The sequence below is a fragment of the Solea senegalensis genome, linkage group LG21 (genome assembly GCF_019176455.1).
Source record: "Solea senegalensis isolate Sse05_10M linkage group LG21, IFAPA_SoseM_1, whole genome shotgun sequence".
Lineage (NCBI taxonomy): Eukaryota > Metazoa > Chordata > Actinopteri > Pleuronectiformes > Soleidae > Solea > Solea senegalensis.
Window position 1 is genome coordinate 1,149,647 of NC_058040.1, and position 21,446 is coordinate 1,171,092.

Consider the following 21,446-nt stretch of genomic DNA (forward strand, 5'->3'; position numbering starts at 1 on the left):
CCGCCGTAATCATTATAAATGAAGGTTGTAGTGAGCATGCGTGAAGTGAAAGTGGTGGGGCTCTTTAATTTATACATCCCCGCTCGCCGGAGACCGTCAAGTTCCGCGGCTTCCACTGTTGTAGTTGACGCGCTAACGACGAACGGCCGCGACAGATGAAGAAATCCGCGCTCCCTCTGTTGTGTCGCATGTTTGGTGACGTGCAATAATCGACTCGCTGTGAAGTCTCCGAGGCTGAGGCCTTAAGACTTTTTAAACATTTTGTCAACGCCCGCTCGTGAAAAATAGCGTGTGGATGCTCAGCCTCTGGTGCCCGTTTTGACCGGGTGTAAACCAATGAAGCACTCCGCCCCGTGAACGAAGCAGCGACGGTCGCAAACGTTAGCCAGCTAGTTAAAGCTACCGCTAGCTGCCAGCGAGGAAGTGAGGAGCGAAAAAAAAATGACATCTCGGAGGTAAGTCTGCCAAATAATGTACCAGTGGAGGCGTTAGCAGAGCTAGCTTTCACTCCGCTCAGCTGTTTGGATGTTTCTGTGTTCGTGTGCTGACGTTTCTGCAAAGATACGTAGTGATGGCAGAGTAGCAGCTAGCTTCATGCAGCACACACCGGCAACTTAGAGCCAAGTGTGAAGATGTTAAGTAATCGGCGTTAACCCATTTATATTTACGTCCAACCTTCACCTCTGCTTTGCTGCATGTTGTGTAAACTCTGGTGGGAACGTGGTTACTAGTGGCGCAAGTTTAAAGCAGCGAACATCGGGCTGTATCCTCTGAAATCTCAGCACAAATGTTGTTTTCTCATTAAACAGAGGTTTGTTTTGTTATGAGGTTGCTTTTCAACCCCCCACAAGATTTGTATTATCCCGTGTGAAATCAGCACAGATTGGTCTCAACATAGCAAGCACAGCTCCATAGATTTGGAAAAGAAATAGTTAACTTTATTTTACTTTTGTGATCATTGTAGAGAGCACTACGTGGAATCCCTCTGTATAGCCAGTCCGAAAATGAAAGAAACATGCTGTCAAAACACTATAGACCGACATAGCACCAGCAGAATAAGAACAATGAACATTTTAATGCAAGTGCAAACAGGTAATACTACTTAAATTAAAATATCCCCTCCAGACATGTTTTGTAATCTGCCGCAAATCATTTATTCAAGTGCTGACTTTGTCTCCGTCATTGGCAAATCCATAGTTTTTGAAGTATAAACAGTTGATAGTTAAGTTTTTTATTGGACCAGATTTGGCTGCCAAACAATTTATGTCACAAATCATTCAAAATGACTAGTGTGTACCATTTAGGAGGGTTTACTGTCCAAACCAAAGTATAGGTATGTTTCCATAAGTGTGTAAGTGCTTTAAAATAGTAATAGTTTGATTGTGGTGGCCTTAGAATAAGCCTTTCATTTGTACTTACAATAGGGGTGGGTCAAAATATTGATTTGGTGATGCGTCTTCGTCTGTCCTCGTGCTGTACAATAATTGATACTCCAGGAAAAGGAAAATATAGATGTTTTAAGTAACAAATTAAGGTGCTTTGAAGTAAACAGTCCATGCCTGTTTGACTGTCAGTTGCTAGTTGATGTCTTCTCCTGGCGGCGCTGTTACCTGGCTGACAAGAGGGCGTTAACATGATAATGGTGGAGAAAACTGTTTATACAGTACATATACTTTATGCACTTTGTTCTCTATGCTGTGAATAAATAGAGAAATCCTGCACTTTTAACTTTTCACATTTTGTTTTGTTCATTTAGACAGATCTCGTGATCTATTGCTATACGATATGATTGTATATCATACACAATAGACTGTAAAGGTGAACATAAAGAAGCAATGTACATTTAGCAGTTAAAACCTTTTAGTGTCAAACTGGAAAACAGGTTTTATCATAAACAGAACAACCTTGAGAGGTAATGATGGCTAAAACACATTTGAGTGTAAAAGGTTAAAAAGGTTCAGTATCTTGAAGTGAACTTGTGTATGAAAGTGACTTCCTGTCCAAACGTGGAAGTTCAGTTGTTCTTATAATACTGCATCAGATTTTGTTAATCATTTAAGAAAATGCGAATTGTTGTAGAGAGTATTTGCTCTAGCTTGTAACCACCACGTGTTTTTCTTGAGAAATGCAAAGTTTGGTGGCTTGACAGATTGTTCAAGTCTCTTTCCTCTGTGCCTTCATGTGATTCAGACTTCATGATGCTGAGATCAGGGCTCAGTGGAGTCCATTGACAGATCCTTATTAGGGCTGTAATCAACCAAGAATTTCTTGGTTGATTACAGCCCTGAAATTTCGACTAAAAATCGACTAATCATCGATCACTAATCACAGAGCGAGACTGAACATAGGAGCTCAGCTTCGCGCCTCAGACACAAATCGATGCGCCTGCAGTTATAAAACAAATCAACGATTATTAGACTAAAACACTGAAATATGCCAATTCTGATATGTTCATATACTCAGAAAGGACGGAGTAACCTAACGCAGCTTAGCGATTTTATATGATATGCCATGTTTGTAGTCGTGCTGTGATATGCAAACTTTGCATTCCACCCTTTTCCCGCCATTTATTTTTGTAAAATGCTGCAACACTGCTGATGTCTTTGACATGGATGTTAGAGGAGCACTGACTGCAGCCTAAAATGAGAATCTCAGGCTAATCGTTGTTTTCCCTTCTCTCAGGTGGTTTCATCCCAACATCACAGGTGTGGAGGCTGAAAACCTCCTGCTCACACGTGGGGTTGATGGGAGTTTTTTAGCCCGGCCCAGTAAGAGTAACCCAGGAGACTTCACCCTGTCAGTACGGTGAGTGATGACATTCACAGCGTCAAGAGCAGCAAAACCACACGGTTCACAATAATGCTCCAAAATGTCAACTTCCCAATTAAAAACCCACAAATGAACTTAATATGATTAGTGGTTGTAAAATGGAAGAATAATCAAGACTGTTGTCTTTTACATTTTCCACTGTGATCCTCTTATTTTTAAAGATATGTTGTCAGCTCTGCTTTAGGTGTACATGCAATTTGTTTTTATCATTACTTGTGTCAGTATAACAGAATATAATCATTTATGTCCAAATATAAACATGAGGGTAACCCTGCAATAAGTGGCATCATACTGTGCATTCAGATCCCGTCTGGTCAATAAGCCTTTAAATAGAGACTTCTGTGTTAGACAAAAGCTAAATGCAGGTCATAAATTCTCTGATGTTGTCTGTTTACATGAATAATAGATGACATGCTGAATTGAAACTAAATTATTTATTTTTCAAAACTCCTATGCGCAGCTAAACTGTTAACTGTGTACACATTGCTTTGATAACATCAGCTGACAATGCTGCAGTCATGCAGTCAATAGATTTAATATTAACATCTAGACCGTGACCATTTAGTTGCATTTTTGCAACCATTTTGGGGGCAGGGTGACAAAATTTAATTACAAGGAATGTTTATTTATTTATTAATGTTCTAAGAGTAACTAAACCCCTGCTCTAACGCTAACTCTGCCCAATGCCTTATTTTGAAAATCTACAAAAAGTGGGCTGGCAGTTATCGGTGAGTGGGGAGGAGTTGTGACTGAGCCCTGCAGGGGGCGTGATTATGGAGTGACAGCAAGTGCAAATCACGGCAGCGGCAGCTTGCTGTGGTATTTCCAGTTGTGGATGTGGTGTCAACACGGGATCTTTTATTTTGAAAAGTAAACCGGATGTTTTATTTTCCTACTTCTCTCCCGCTCGTGCTGAATTCCGGTGAATTTATGCGGCCCTGAAATAGAAGTGCTGCGTATACATTGTCGTTGATGAGCTTCAGTCAAAACATTGAACACAGCGGCCGATCGCTTCATTGTGTTTATTCCCCAAAACAATCAGCGTTTTTCAGTACACAGCCTCGAGTTCCTGGTAATCTGAAAAATCCCTAGTCACCAGTAGATACGTCTTTCGTGTAGGGCTGGGTATCGATCAAAACATTTTGATCTGGGTTCCGATACGGGTTCCTGAGTGATAAATTTTACGATACCAATTTTGTAATATCAGTTCCAACTAAAATAAATTACATCACGTTACTAATCTTGAGTTTTATTTTCAGCTTTGGCATTTTTCCACTCAAAGCATTTTTCTTGCATAAAAAACGAACCACAAATAATTAATTTTCAGTGCAAATAAGTGACAAGTCTAACCCTAACCCACCATGGAACCTCCACTGTAGAAAAGGGCAGCTAACCATTAAAGACAACATTTGTGTGGCATACGTTTTGTTTTCCTTTTGACATTTTCTCACACTGACCTCATATGAGGGTCAGAGAAGATAAACATAATAGTGAACATTAGGTGAGCTGTTTAACAAGCTAAGCTTTATTAGTTTCTGTCAATCTTTAGTGAATATTTGATTTAGCTAGCTTTATAGTTACACACTAATATCTTAAGTTGTCCTGGTGGTGGAGATTTTGAATCAGACTTGAATGCTGAGATGGAGGATGGCTGTGGTCCGCTCTTCTTACAGTCAAACACAGAGAAACTTTCTTGTGCACGTTCAGGTGCTTCATGAAATTGGTCAAGTTGCCGGTCTTAGCAATGGTGTCTTTTTTTTTTTCTTTTTTCTTTACATATTGCATCGCGCACTATTGGCATCGATCTTGCTAAAGTGGAGGCGTGCGTTTGACCACGGTGTAACCACGCAAGTCTTTTTCCTGCAAGCTGTAAATTTACAGCCAATTACCGGCAGTGTTATCAGATCTTGATCATGTGATTAACTTCTAGGAAAGTTTGCACAAGGCATATGTTGATATTTTGGTCCATTTGGCCTTTAGGGAAAGTTAATTTCAGTAGGAATGCAGTGGAAGGTTTTTCAAAATCCTAGTTATATGAGGAAAAAGGGGCATGGCTTTGTCCTGTTTTCGCTGGGTTTAGTACAGCGGTGGGCAGCGCTTGTTTTCCACTGCAATTAACAATTACTTTCATAATCGATTGATCTATCGACCATTTTCTCAATTATCGCGTACTTCTCTGGTCTGTAAAATGTCATATGATTTTGAATAATGTTGATTGATGTTTACCAAACCTGGAAATGATGATGTTCTAAAAGGTCTTGTTTTGTCTACAAACCAAAATGAGTGTTTTAATGATTTCTTTGTCATGTGGAGCAAAGAAAGCTGAAAATATTCACATCTAAGAAGCTGAAAAATCAGAAAGCTTGTTTTAATTACTTCATTAATTGATTAAAAGTTTAAATTTTTAATCAACTAAAATAAAAATATTTTTGCAGCCTTACTCACTTGTGTCTCATGATACATGTAGTGCACATTATCTTCTGTGGATGTTGGCTAAGAGAATTCATTCATGTTACATTTTTGCTGCAAAGCCTGCGACGGGGCTCGTGCTTCAGACTTACTGCGCCCTCTCGTCACTATCTGGCCTACGTTTGGTAAACCACTGAAATTGAGACATGGAAGTTGGATAAAATGAATCAGTAAAAAGTGTGTGAGTAGCTCTGTAAACATTTTATGAACTGAAGACACATGTACCTCAATATGTATGTTTTGTATTGCATTAAAACGATCCCTATATATTCAACCTTTTGTTATTTCCAATTGAGTAAAGTAACGTCACAATATATATTGTTATTTAATTATTGCTCAGCCCTTGCATTTATTAGGTGGAAACTAATTCAAGTAGATAACGTTGGGGTTTTTTTGTCTCGTAGGTGTGTAAATAGACGACTGATTACTCACACATGACATAACCTAAAAAGAGAATATGATGTTTTGAATGTTCTGCTTGTTCCACTGCCTAAACTATTAATAAAGTATGGTATTAACGCTGTTGAAAAAGTTGTTTTTGCTGGAGACATGTTAAATGGTAATGAATAAGTCACGATCCAACCTTTTAACACAGCTTTTAAAACTTTGTGGTTTTATCTCGAGGCCTTTTTGAGATGATCTATCATTAACTCCGTTTAGCTGATGTAGCCAATGTTATTTTTGTAACGGTCTCATATTTTAGCCGCGTACACTCTCTCATCTCACACCATAGTTACTTCCTATGGAAACAAGACAAGTCACGTTCCTCCTGTGGAAACAGAGACTAGTCTCTGCTGGTTCAGACCAGCACATCTGTGTCTGTGCATGCAAAGTCTGCTACACTTAACCAGAAGTCATCCAAGGTTACATGCTAATGCTGAGCCTCACACCTGCAGTGACTCGTGTTTTTTGTATTTTATTTATTCATTCATGTTATTAATCGATTCATTCTCTTGATGGTAATTTGTTTGAACTGTCACTATATCCTGAACATCAAGGTGAAGTTGTCGAGTCACTGATGTCTGACCAGCAGTTAGAACCCAAAAGATTTTCAACAAACCGTTAATGATCTGATTAATCTCATCACTTGTTTTGTCTATTATTGTCCAGATATTATATGTTAAGTTTACAGTTGTACTACTTTTTATTTTCATTACTGATCTTTTGGTTCTTTTTTTTGTCCGTAATTCATAGATATGAATTTTTCTGTCACAGGAGTAAAACAAAGACAGAACATTTATATTTAGGAAGCTGCAATCACAAAACTTTAAACATTTTTAATTGATTGTTTATCAAAAGAGGTGGTGATTAATTGAACTGACACAATGTATGACGTTTTTGCTTAAAACAATAAGCTTTTTGTTTCCATCATCATCATCATCATCATCATCTGCTTATCCGGGGCAGGGTCACGGGGTCAACTTTCTGTCAACGAATAAATGGTCTCAATTTGTTCCCAACTAAGATGATGGACAGGTCTTACTGATCAATAATATATGTAGGGTTGAGCTACACTAGACTTTTCTTTGGTATTAAGTGCCCTTTGTGTTTGTGTGTGGTGGTGGTGGTGATGATGATGTTGATGATGATGATGATGTTGATGTTCTTGTCCCTGATTTGCTGCAGACGAAATGGAGCCGTCACTCATATTAAGATCCAGAACACAGGAGACTACTACGACCTTTATGGTGGAGAGAAGTTTGCCACTCTGGCTGAACTGGTGCAGTATTATATGGAACATCATGGACAACTGAAGGAGAAAAATGGAGACGTCATTGAGCTCAAGTATCCACTCAACTGTGCGGATCCCACCTCAGAAAGGTGAGTGTTGATGTTTGTGCTTGAACAAAATCTCCATCTGTTTGCTTGTTACTAAACAGCTGGGAAAAAAGGTGTTATAGAACTACTCTGTTTCTGCAGCTTGTGTTTAATCACAACATTACTTCAAATGACTGTGAATTTTCCATGCTTAGAAAGAGGAACTTGCTGTGTGGTCAGAGTGCAGCAGACTGTGTTTCCATTACATTCCCCCTCCTCGTCTCTTCCTTTTATTAAATATGAACAGTTTATTGGTGAGTTCAGGGTTTCCATCAGTGTGTTTCAGGGTTGCCATGTGTGTGAGCCTATCCTTCCTCACAATGGTCATGGAAACATTGACCCAGGATGATAGAGGTTGTAGTGATGTTGTGGTCAGAGTTTAATACCTGTACCTGCACAATACCTTATTGATGGAAGGTAAACATTAATTACATGACCTTGGCTCACTGCTGTTACTTCAGTCACCTCTGTGTATCTGAGGGAATAATCCAGAGCACTTAGTATATCATTGTATATCAGTATATTTAATCAGACAGATTTCTTTTCTTCACATTATAGTTGTTGTCTGTTGCTTTTGGGAAATTATTGTATTATAGAAAATTGACTCTGTGCTTTTAGTGACAATCATGTTGCTGAAGCTCTGACTGGAGGATGAGATTTATTTTAATCTTTTAGTATTACAGGTGGCTGCTATGACACAGGATGGATTTTAAAGGTTGTAGCGTTTGGGCCTTGATGACGAATGCTTTTAAATAACTAACGTCCTAAACCTGCATGTATTTTTCCAGATGGTTCCACGGACACTTGTCGGGCAGAGAGGCCGAGAAGCTGCTGACAGAGAAAGGGAAGAATGGCAGCTTCCTGGTGAGAGAGAGTCAGAGTCATCCTGGAGACTTTGTCCTGTCTGTTCGTACAGGAGACGATAAGACGGACAGCAGTGACAGCAAACCCAAAGTAACTCATGTCATGATCCGCTGCCAGGTAAGAAGCAAACACTGTGTCTGCAGAGGTGCCATTTCAACTGATGCAGGTATTAACATGTGCTGCTAAATCAACCAGGTGTTTTTATTGCTATTAATGTTTGAGATGGTCGGTTATTTATTTCAACTAAGCCACACGGGCAGTATTATGCTGTCATAGTTTGGTTTAATGTAAACAAAGAAAACTGATACTTTGTGCTGCTGTTTTTTTTAAAGCCATTATGACATTATGCAGCCCCGATTTCACCAGAAAGACAAAGATTACTGGTTTATTGAAAGAGGAACAGCACTTGGCAAAATTGGGAAACTCCTCTTTATTCTAACACCATGCACAACACATCACAACCAACACCATCAACATACGAATGCACACTGACCGGCTTTTATTGGGATGCTCTACATTTCCGTTGGCTGGAAATTATTACATTATTATTTATGAATTACGCAAAATTTTAAATCCGCTATTAACATACACAAATGAATTCCTTTCACAATATACATGCCGTCAGTCTATTAAGCAATAAACAGTTTGTTCTTCCATCGCCTGTGTTCAATCATTATTCACTATAATGAGGTAACGGCGACGCATTGTTACATTCATTCATGTGTCATCTGCTAAGTGTTGCTGTGACAGCTGAGCAATCAGGATGAGAGGATAGACTTGTACAGGTTGTGATGATTCCTTAAATAATAAATAATTCCACCTACTGTTAAACTTAAAGTCACTTCTCAGTAATCAGGGACGGGCATTTCAACTGAACGAGTCAACAATTGCTGGTGTATCTCTGCTCTCAAGGTGACATTGGCAGTTGCAGTGAATAAAAGGGAAGTAATGTCAACATTAACTGCCCCAGCTCCTCCTGATTTCATGCAAAACTGTCACTGCTGCTTTTTGCTGATTCATTTACAGCAGTATTAAAAATACCACATTCAAACGAAATACATGGTAGTTAAAAATACTGCTACTGTTGGTGGGGCACAACATGTAAAATAAAATAACAGCTTTGAACTGCAGTTTCACCTTTTTGAATGTGAATGTTTTCTTTGTTGTGCATATGAATGTCTTGATTGTCACATGAAAGGAAACCTATATGTGTCCTCTGTGGCTTTTCATCAGCATGACCTCAAGTACGATGTGGGTGGAGGCGAGAAGTTTGACTCCCTCACTGACTTGGTAGAGCACTACAAAAAGAACCCTATGGTGGAAACTCTGGGCACTGTGCTTCAGCTCAAACAGGTGCATCCACTTCTCTTTTTGTAGATTCAAACAAAATCTCTGTTTTTAAAAATGGATTTAAATCTGTCTCAATGTTTTTATACATATGGCATTTTTTTCAAGACTCTAATCTTCTGTCTTGTACTCTCTGCAGCCTCTCAACACGACTCGCATTAACGCAGCAGAGATTGAAAGTCGAGTTCGGGAGCTGAGCAAACTTGCAGAGGCCACAGATAAAGTCAAACAGGGCTTCTGGGAGGAATTTGAGGTGAGTAATTATGCTTTATACTTTTAAAATGGATTAAAAAATATATACTTTCATGAAAACGAGAAATTGACATTGTGTACTCAAGGCTCCTTTCCAGACACTTAGAGAAACATGCATGTCTTGATTAGGTCACATTGGTCTCAACTCGACTGTCAACAATGAATACACTTTATTTAGTAAGAGTTTCACCTCATCGTAAAGAAATTGGATTATGCATTAAGTATTTTCTGACACTAAACTAAAAGAAGGCAATCTGTTGGTCTCAATAAGTTGAATGGAAAGAGATTTAGAAAAGAAAGGATGACATTTAGAAATCACATGACTTCATCAACAGCTACTGCTGCCCTTTATTTACATTATAAAGTAGCTCTGCTCTCATATCCTAGCACTAGTAGCGCAAGACAGATTCACGGTGTCGCAAGTCACGTGATGAAGACGTTCTAAGACTTTGTTTTTCTCTCTTTTTCTTTTTCATACAGACCTTGCAGCAACAAGAGTGCAAGCTGCTCTACAGCCGCAAAGAGGGCCAGAGAGCTGAGAACAAGAACAAGAACAGATACAAGAACATTCTGCCATGTGAGCAACACTCGCTGCTCTTTCACTCTCACCAGAACAGATGAGGGATCTCTACTAAACAAGGTGTTTGTTGTTGCTTGTGCTCACAGTCGACCACACGCGCGTGGTGCTGAATGATGGGGACATGAACGAGCCAGGCTCAGACTACATTAACGCCAATATCATCATGGTAGTATCTGCTGTCATGGTAAACTCACTTCATCCTCGGGGGATTCTTTTTCTCTCTCTCTCACACACACACACACACACACGATTTTGTTCTGTTGATAATTGTATGCTAATGACTTGACGATCAGATGAATCCTGTATTTGTGATCAGACTGTTAATGCCCTTGTTTTGACTCTAAGCTGGATTATATTTTCCTGTAATATACGGTCATGTTTATGTGTATCTCTCCATCTGTGCCCATGCAGCCTGAGCTTGACCCAAAGTCTAACAGTACCAAGGTGAAGAAGAGCTACATTGCCACTCAGGGCTGCTTGCAAAACACCATCAGTGACTTCTGGAGGATGGTGTTTCAGGAAAACTCTCGAGTCATCGTCATGACCACCAAAGAGGTGGAGAGAGGAAAGGTGAGCAAAGTTATTAACGGGTTCCCCTGAAAAGCCAAGCTGCCGTCAAAGGTACCATGTGTGCAAAAGACATCATGGTCGCAAGTTCAACTCCACCCCTGGCCGATTGTACTCAATTGCCTTGTAAGTCGCTTTGGATAAAAGCGTCTGCTAAATGACATGTAATGTAATGTAAAGACAAATATTGTTCTCCCAAAAAAAGAAGAAATAAGCAGCCCAAACATGACTCAGCTAAAATGCTTTAAATGTTTACAGCCAACATATTGGCTTTTTGGATTGTATCAGATTTAAGATTTTATCTGTCTGCCATTCATGATTGACATGATGACCAGTATCAGACCGATACTGACCGATACCAATTCCCATCCCTAGTAACCACAGACATGTTTTAAAATGGTCATTGCTGCAAATCCTACCACGGTTACCATAGCTAAGCCCTTCACAGGTGTGGTGCAGCAGTGAAAAGGGTCCCACCTTGAACGGTGTATTGCTTTGCCACGTTCCTTTTTTCATATACCAGTCTTATGCCAGTTTTCAGTCTATCTATTCTAGGGTGTTTATCATGTGCTGGTTAATATGTGATTTATTTACATTTTCAGAATTCTACTGTCTTTCACAGGGACTTGACAGCTGTTCACGTTTATTTAGTTATATGTACTTTGTTAAATACAGGTAATGACATTTAAGATGCATTCTAGCTTGGTACTATGTGCAGCACTTGAATGTCACGTGATCAGTGTGCTGGTCATGTGCTTTGGATTCTGTTGTTAATGTAAACACAAATATTCTCTATATGCTAGTCGTGAGGAATATTTGTTTAATTAACATATATATATATATATATACATATATATAATTAATGCTATAACAGCATTCACTGTGTAAAAAAGTTTTCAAAACCAGCCAAGAGTGGTATTGTAACTGCAATATTCAAATCGAATCGTGAATCGAATCGCACCGAGACCACCATGAAGTCGGTGACGATACCCGGCCCCAGCTGGAGGTGTCATTGCATTCGGATGATGTGCGACAGTTTTTAAAAGTGTTCACTAACAAAGTATAAATCAGACGTGTGACAAAGTGTATGTTGTTGTGCGTCGACAGAGTAAATGTGTGAAGTACTGGCCAGATGTGTCGGCGCTGAAGGAGTACGGTGCCATGCGTGTTCGCAATGTCAGAGAGACGGCAGCACACGACTACATCTTAAGAGAGCTCAAACTGTCTAAAGTTGGACAGGTAAGTTTGTGTAGAGAAACAAAGTGGTTACTCACTTACTGGCCAGGCTGGGGCACACTGACACACCAAAATGTGCCGTGTGTGTAGATCTCAATGGAATAAAAAGCACAACGAGAGCCGTTTGTTTAAAAAAAAAACAAATATTGCTTCATCCCAGACAATTCTGAATGAACAATCCAAAGCGTTTGGATCTCGATCAAATATATCAACCTTGACCTATTACTTTTACAAAGTACAAACACAAAAAGAACCCAAAGTCCATGAAAGGTGACACTGTGATCATAACATCCCATCATCTTTAGCATGTTTTGCTTGTGTCATTCACCACAGTAACTTCATTTATTTTGTCATTTCTTCATCAACAACTAATGCCGCTGCCATGCACGGGGGTGCTTTATATCGCTTGTGTTGCTCTGTTTTTGTTTCATGCAGAGTTGCAGATTAGAGCCGTTCTTGATTGTTTAAGTTATTCCTCCCAACAAAGCGCATCAAATCAGTCGTGTGGGAGTTTTCGGCTTAAAAATAATGTACCAAGGTGTCATCGTGGATGACGGCGCGCCAGCTTGCAAATCATGCCGCAAAAAAAAGGAGAAAATATGAGTAACATGTTTGACCATGTGTGGGAAAAGCCAGAGTAAAGGTAAACGCACAGTAACTGCGTCAAATTACGTTAAAGTTCAACTAATGTAACATTGAATTGGTAGGAAATGTTAGTGTCATTTATAATGTGATATGTGTGTGTGTACATATATATATATATATATATATAAGTTGTGTACGACACGTGTTCGGAGTTAAACGGCGTTCACTTAACGTTATGTTATACGTAATATGACGTCTGTTTCATTTATTTGTGTCATTGTAATTTAAACATGAAATAAACAAACCACAATAATAGATAGGTTTTATATCTGGCCACATACAAATAGATACATTATTAAAATGATTAAAATAAACTAAAAAATATTTTATAGATGACAATTGATGACTTATATCATTTAAACATTTCCCCTGGGGGATAAATAATTGTTTCTATATAGTAGTTTAATGTATTTTCTACATTATTTTGTTATGTTGGCATCAAAAGATATAAATAAATGAAACTTTAAGACCTATAAGCATTGTTCATTCATAGTGTTGTGTAATCAGTTAACACGTAATAATTGTGATAATAGTAATATTATGATTATTTCTCTGACAATAAAAGTACCAAGAAAATCTAGAATCGTGAAATCCCTCATTGAGGTCAAATAAACTGTGACATCACTGTAGTTTCAATAGTCTAACATGGTAGATAAATATAAGAGACTTGATCATTCAGTGTGTTCAGTGACAATGACACTGTGTGTGTGTGTGTGCGTGTGTGTGTTGTCAGGGAAACACAGAACGTACAGTTTGGCAGTATCACTTCAGGGCCTGGCCGGACCACGGCGTCCCCACTGATCCTGGTGGTGTACTCGACTTCTTGGAGGAAGTCAACCTGAAGCAGGAGAGCATACTGGACGCTGGGCCTATAGCGGTACACTGCAGGTAACAGTGCAACAGTCCAACACTTCAGTGAAGCCATTAATCCTGACTGACACGTTTAAAACATGATCTGATGCTCCACAGTGCAGGGATCGGCCGGACGGGAACGTTTATAGTGATCGACATCCTGATAGATGTGATCAGAGAAAAAGGTCAGTTAAACACACGTCAATACACTTTTTACTGTTTGATATTTACAAAAAAACAACAAACACTAAACCTGGTTAGTGTTGATATAGTTATTACAAATGTATGAATAATTGTCAAATAATACCCAGCGAAATGCCCGTCCTTAACTTCCAGCAGCTGTGATCACCTTATGTTTCCATGTTTGTGTTCCACAATGTGTTAATGAGAGAGATTTCTTCACTTACATCAGTATCACCTTCACAGTTTTACATTTAGTTCCCTAACAATTCACTAAAGTAGAATCTCGTGCACAGTGTTGTAGAGCTGTAATAAATTCCTACTATTTCACACATGTTTAGATTCAGTCTGCCAGAAAACTGAAGTTTTATCATGGAAGCCTCCATTTACTTGTATTAGGTTTATTTATATTTGTGTATTTTATATGTTCCTACTACTGTAGGTACTATGGATGTAAATAATTATAAAATCTGGTATGATTACATCCTATATGTATTAATAAGGATCTTTATCATGTGCTGTCCCTGACAAATATATGAAAACTATTTGCACACGTTGTTTTAGTTTTTTTAAATAAAAGCGGAAATACAATAAGTAGAAAACCTGAGTCATGCCTACAATATGTCCCATAGTTTAGAAACATTTACCTTTCTATTTGCTTAAATCAGATTAAAGTATGCTGTGTTAAATATATGAAATAGCTGCTTCATGTTAAAATGATTGAAATGATGTTAGAGAATCATAATGATAATTATTGGCCTAAATGGTGTCACATGTACAAAGTGAACATGTTTTGTCTGTTAGTTGTACTCGCAGCAGGTTGTGATCTGATGTGTCGCTGTAATGTGTGGAAATGTTGTTTTCCTGCCTCAGGGGTGGACTGTGACATTGACGTGCCAAAGACCATCCAGATGGTTCGTTCCCAGCGCTCTGGGATGGTGCAGACTGAGGCGCAGTACAGGTTCATCTACATGGCTGTACAGCATTACATAGAAACACTGCAGAGACGCATAGAGGAGGAACAGGTGTGTGACTGTTTTTCTTTCCCTGCCCCCCTCTCTCTCTCTCTCTCTCTCTCTATATATATATATATATATATATATATATATATATATATATATATATATATATATACATATATATCTCTCTCTCTCTCTCTAACCTCTCTAACCTCTCCCTGTTCTTCCCTCCGTAGAAAAGTAAGATTAAAGGGCGCGAGTACACAAACATCAAGTACTCCATGTCTGACCTGACTGGAGGAGAGCAGAGCCCTTTGCCTCCGTGCACTCCTATTCCTACTCCCACCTGCACAGAGTAAGTGAAGCTGTTTTTAAAAGGCTGCAGGTGGAGCTGGTTTAATTGTTTGCTATGAATTTGCTTTTGAGTCCTAGTTATCTCTGTGTGGACGACCGTGGTTCAAGTTGCACTGGAACTGCGGAGAAAAACTTTCACAGGCGCTTTAGAAAGTTAGTGAAGAGAGACTAAGACAACAGCCAGTTTACATGTACGTGGGGAAGTCGAAATGTGTCCCATTCACTTTGAATAGAGCAGTGTCGAGTGTTAGCTTGCTGCATTGTGGGTCTGTCGCTTCGCTTGAAAATGAGCTGCAACATCGGCGAACACAGCAGACATCACATCTGCACCTTTTTAGCAACGTTAGCGCTCACAGCACAGCAGCCTGATATGCAACTGATGCAAAAGAAGGATTGATAATGTTTAGACTGCACTATATGAATATTACATTCAACACAAAAACACAGATCAAGATCTAAAGCCAAAACAAGGCAGAGATGGAAGACTTCACCCCACTCACACAACAAGCCTCTGGCGGCCTCTGTTGGTGATTTTGGCAAGTGTGGAGACAGACAGACAGACAGACAGACAGACAGACAGACAACAATACTTCACTCCCACTCAGAGGGGTGAAGTAATAAGACCATGATGAGTGAGTGTCACTGTGACTGTGTGTTTGCAGGATGAGGGAGGACAGCTCCAGAGTGTATGAGAACGTGGGCCTGATGCAGCAGCAAAAGAGCTACAGATGAGATTCACCTTTGACCCCATTGCTCAGTTCCAGGTAAATATGGTCGAATACATTTTTGAACCAAAAAAGTACCTGCTCAATGTGGGCGGAGTCATCGCTGCACGGCTGCGTGAAACTGCGGTGACTTTGTTTTATACGCCACACACACACACACACACGCGCGCAACTAACTATTATTTTCATAATCGATTCATCTGTCGATTATTTTCTCGATTAATCGTTTGGTCCATAAAATCACAAACAAAAACCAAACCAAAATGATTTCTTCGTTATCCAGAGCAAAGAAAGGAAGAAAATATTCACATTTAAGAAGCTGAAACAATTGGAAATCTTGTTTTAATCATGAAAAAAGCTTCAAACCGATGAATCGATTATCAAAAATAGTTGTCGATTAATTTAATAATCGATGAATTGTTTCAGTTCTACATGTTATTTTTGTACAAAATATGAAAATCCAAACCTGTTACATGTCACGTGAGGTATTATTAAAACAATCATTGTCATTGTTTTATCTGCTGTCTCCTCCAGGATCTTGATACAGTTTATTCTCCAGCCACACACCATGACGCCTGAGACTTGACCGTAAGGACATGGAACAGTGGAAACACACACACACACACACGAGAGAGAGACTAGACTCCGGGTTCTCCTGTTCTCGCTCATCTTCCATGAACATTTGCCCTCGAGTTTGAATTGTAAACCACTGTGATGCTCAGAGGAGCCTCTGAGAAGCCTAACACACTAAATCCCCGTCTAAACCACAGTCTGGAGTTTAGCCTTTGTAGATCTCACTTCAACAAGGGCTGCACACAATGAGCGCTCTCCTCTCCTCTCTCCTGTCTCCTCTCCTGTCTCCTCTCTCCTCTCTCCTCTCCTGTCTCCTCTCTCCTCAGAAGGAGAAAAAGCAGCTCGTCTTTGCTGATCTCTTTATATTTTCTCGTCTTTATTTTTTTAATTAACCAAAGGAAAGTTTGATTGTGTTGCGCATGGAGGGAAGTGAGGAGTTTGAAAAGGTCTGTGTTCCACTCACACATTTTCTTCACATTTCTCAGCCAATCAAAAGTCTCTTTTTACCCGATAAGCCTTCAAATCCAGTGGGATACGAGACAAAGCTGTTCTATAGAGCAGTGTATCTGAATGAAGAAGTATTGTCATCGTTGTAGTGTAACGTCACATCTGACTTTTTAAACATTCATTATTTGTTGTTGTGCCAGAGCCGCCTTGAAGAGAAATATAGATTTAGGCTGTTCAGGGTGTGACTTAACTTCTTTTATTGTTTTTGTTTGTTTTTTTACTTCACATGGGTTTAACATGCTTTTGTTGTTTGGGATACACAGTGTCTGTCTGTCTATCCGTCTGTCTGTCTGTCTGTCTGTCTGTCTGTCTGTCTGTTAACCATTCCTGAGCTCAAGCCTGAAGTCCTTAATGCTGCACTTTTATTTAGCAGCGTAACAGTTACAGTCGAGCTTTGATTCACCTGCTGGATTAATGAATAATCTCATCTGGTGTTATTACAGGAGTTTGGGGAGTGTTTGATTTCTGCCCTCCACCTTTAATACCTGCACTTCTATGTCAGAGTCGGTGTGATGACTTGTTCAAATTTCAGGGGTCTATTGTTGTAAATCTCAGTTGCAGGCGTCACCGCAGACTCATGACTGCCAGAATAACTTTTGTTTTTAACTTTGTTTATTTTTTTTAAAGTGCATATTACTTTTTTCATTCTTTCTCGTTCTTTTTAAAGAAAATTGCCTTTTGTGTACCATTGCCTATTTCAAGCACCACATGTACTTAAGTTTAAGAGTCACTGTTTAAAAGAAAAAAATCACGCATCTCTTAACTGCGGCAGGACTGACGGCCATTGTTGTTGGGCCTGTCACATGCACACGCGCACATACACACACACACACACACACACACACACACACACACACCCACACACCTGTCAGGAGCATAGTGTTTTCTTGGTTTCTGTTTCGATGAATCAAACCATTTAAAGGAGCAGTGTAACATTTTGGGAAATTCCCTCATTCAGTTTCCCTCAGTTAGATGAGAGGAAGGACACGACTCTCATGTGTATGCTAAGTATGAAGTGAGCCAGCTGGTTAGCTTAGCACAAAGAGGGCGTGACTCTGGAAAATTATTTCTGTAAAGATTGAACATAGAAAGATAGAATGTGTTGACAGACGGTGGGTGATTGACACGACTCTCTAAGCATGAGGCCACGCCCAGCAACTGATTAGTATAGCATTTCATTAAGAAGCACAAAAGATGGGAACTTTGTCCAACCAATGATGTAATCCACTCACCAGCACGTCCACAGCTCAGTAAATCCACACATCATGTGTCATTTGTTTAATCTTAAACAAATGACACATACACATATAAAACATGTAGTCCACATTTGAAACGAGGTTTTCTCAGTTTGCTAAGCGTGGCTAACGGATAGATTATAGCAGTGAAGTACAGGAAATAGAAATCCCGTTCATTTTCAGCATTAACATTTGAAAGGTTGACTGTCAGTGAAATGCTCGCAGAGAAAATGATGTTTGTGGAAAAACTGCATTAGCCGCTATTCTCGAGCGCTGATGATGCTACTTTGGGTTGAGATGGTTCAGCCCAACACAAGAACAGCATTACTTCCCTTTCTGAAACACTGCAACACTACATTGTGACAACACTCAGCAGGAAGTTACTGGAATGGCATCAGTTTTACTTTATACTTTAATGAATGTGTTCACAGAATTTGTTTTCACAATGTCATTTTAAGACGATGAAGACTATGATTGTCTTCACTGCTACACTGTTGCCCACCAGCTCTGACTGAGAGTGGTAACCAATCCATTTCCCAACATGTTAACTGTTTCTTTAACTTTCTGGGTCAGTTACGGTATTTTAAAAACCACGAATCATCGCTCTGTGAAGTCTTCTCACTTGTGGAGCCGCTTCAGTTTGTGCACAGTTGCTTTTACCATGACTCGCCTTGAGAAACCGCAGTCTTGTGATTGGACGTACTGTAACGGCGCTGACGCAAAATCTCAGTCCAGAAAGAAATAAAAAAGGGAAGAAGTGGCTCTTTGTGCCTTTGAGGGGACACTTCTCTACTGCCACTGATTCAGGATTCTCTGTAACACTAATAATCATGAAATCAGTGTTTTTCTTCTTTTCCTCTGACTCTCTGAGCTGCTGCTGCTGCTGCTGCTGCTGCTGCTGCTGCTGCTGCTGCTGCTGCTGCTGCTGCTGCTGCTGCTTCACAGCGAGCGTTCTCTGCAGCTTCATCCACTGACTGAGTTCATGAGATCTTCAGTGTGGTGTTGTGAACACATGAGTTTGTACTCGTCTTATGTTTAGTGGAGTGCTGTTTTCGTGTCCTGTGGCGTGTGTGTGTGTGTGTGTGTGAATGTGCAGTGAGAGTGAGGCTTCCTTATCAGCCATAAGTTCTTCTTCAATACAGTTCTTTTTTCCTCTTCAGATGATCAAACTGCTCTTAATTTAGCAATGCAGATGCATAGATGTGCCTTCTATGCATCTGCCTGTGTATATGTGATGGTATAACAACACAAAACAGTGCTCTTTAGTTCCCAGCGCCATTCAAGAACGTGTAACACTTAAATGTGAATTCTTTTCATCCTGAACATCCCGAACAAAAAGGAAAAAAAAAAAAAACGGTGATCGCGATGCAAACAAACTATATATTTTTTAACATGTATATTGTACATGATTTCCAGGTAGAGGAGAATGTACTTACTAAAACATATCTACTTGCCAATAAAGATATACTGTATGTATATTCCTACAGCTCTCACAGCTTCAGAGGTTTATTGTATGACTTTCCATGCAGTTAACCGTGTTAACTTCCTCAATAACAATAAATGGCTCGCACATGCCTCTTTCATTTGGTGTCTTTTTGACGTCTGCATCAGTCATGTGACATGAGATGGAAACATGTATACCAAAGTATGACTAAAGTCTTTCATATTATTTAATATAATATATTATTTAAATACGTATATATGTGTATATATATACATGTATGTGTGTATATACACATACATATATATGTATGTGTGTATATACACATACATATATATATACGTGTATGTACACATACATTTGAATACTGAAGTCTTTTTTTTGGTCTTTTTGCTTCCGTAATGTGATTAAACAGCATTTGCTGTAATTGAATTACAGCTCATTGTAGAGACCTTTGAAACATCAGGGATGTTAATCCTGTTTGCCACACAGGACACAAGTGAAGTGAAAGAGGAGAATGACGTTATAGAAGAAGAGACAGTGGAGAAACACTGAAGTGAACTCATGGATATATCACACACGTGTCTGTTCTTCTCTCTTTCACTGAGATGACGTGTTGTTGACCAGTCAGAGGTCAGTAATGATGTTTTTGTTAAGTGCAGTAAGTTTTCATGTCTGAATTGCTGTTGTCTAACATACAGTACACAGACAAAAGTACATGTATGGTACTGAACTCGGGCGTTGGTCGAGGCCTCTTGTCTCCAATGAAGGGAAATCTTAACACTTTTATTATAGCAACAGCTATAGACACATGGTTTGACAAGTTTGGTGTAAAATGTAATATATATACTGTGTATGTATATAATATATATACTGTGTGTATATATATATATATATATACTGTGTATGTATATAATATATATACTGTGTATGTATATAATATATATACTGTGTGTATATTGTGTATATATATATATATAATATATATACACAGTATATATATTATATAAACAGTATATATATTATATATACTGTGTATGTGTATAATATATATACTGTGTATGTATATAATATATATATACTGTGTATATATATAACATATATATATATACTGTGTATATATATAATATATATATACTGTGTATGTATATAATATATATACTGTGTATATATTGTGTATATATATATATATAATATATATACACAGTATATATATTATATATATATATACTGTGTATGTATATATATATAATATATATACACAGTATATATATTATATATATACTGTGTATGTGTATAATATATATACTGTGTGTATATATATATTATATATATATACACAGTATATATATATAATATATATACTGTGTATATATATTATATATATATATATATACACAGTATATATATATAATATATATATACACAGTATATATATTATATATATACTGTGTATATATATAATATATATAGTGTGTGTATATATATATATACACACACAGGAAGCCTGATTCTCTTTACTTTTTATTCTTTAATGTGGAAAACACAGACTTGTTCTGACATTTCTTCACAGGGAAATGTTTGGACACTGTGTGGAAACAGAGGAAAGCAAGTGACAATACAGTAGAGGAGAAACAAATCGATTATTAATTGATTGCTAAATTAATCGACAACTATTTTGATAATTGATTCATTGATTCATCAGAAGATTTCCGATTGTTTCAGCTTCTTAAATGTGAGTATTTTCTTCATTTCTTTGCTCTGAAAAACAAAGAAATCATCAAAAGTGAATCATTTTGTTTGTGAACAAAACAAGACATTTGAGAACATCATCATTTCCAGGTTTGACGAACACTGATCAACATTTTTTTTAAGGTTTTTCTTAAGAGTTGCAGCTCTGCAATACAGTGAAGGAGCCACAGGGGGGCAACAGCAGGCTGACCACTGCTGCACAGTGTGTCTGAGTGACAGCCAAGACGTGTCACTATGGGATGAATGGACTAGAATTCAATA

At 38.5% G+C, this 21,446-nt stretch overlaps 1 protein-coding gene across 1 annotated transcript; it reads left to right on the plus strand.

The window, feature by feature from the left end:
• Positions 1-74: 74 nt before the first annotated feature.
• ptpn11a (protein tyrosine phosphatase non-receptor type 11a) lies at positions 75-19,575 on the plus strand. The gene is made up of 16 exons (XM_044012463.1): positions 75-455; positions 2,683-2,805; positions 6,925-7,119; positions 7,905-8,097; positions 9,214-9,333; positions 9,467-9,580; positions 10,060-10,156; positions 10,246-10,343; positions 10,571-10,729; positions 11,834-11,965; positions 13,341-13,495; positions 13,577-13,644; positions 14,513-14,664; positions 14,835-14,953; positions 15,615-15,716; positions 16,212-19,575. Exons 1-15 carry the CDS (start codon positions 442-444, stop codon positions 15,682-15,684), a joined length of 1,809 nt encoding a protein of 602 aa, XP_043868398.1. The 5' UTR covers positions 75-441; the 3' UTR covers positions 15,685-15,716; positions 16,212-19,575.
• Positions 19,576-21,446: the final 1,871 nt, after the last annotated feature.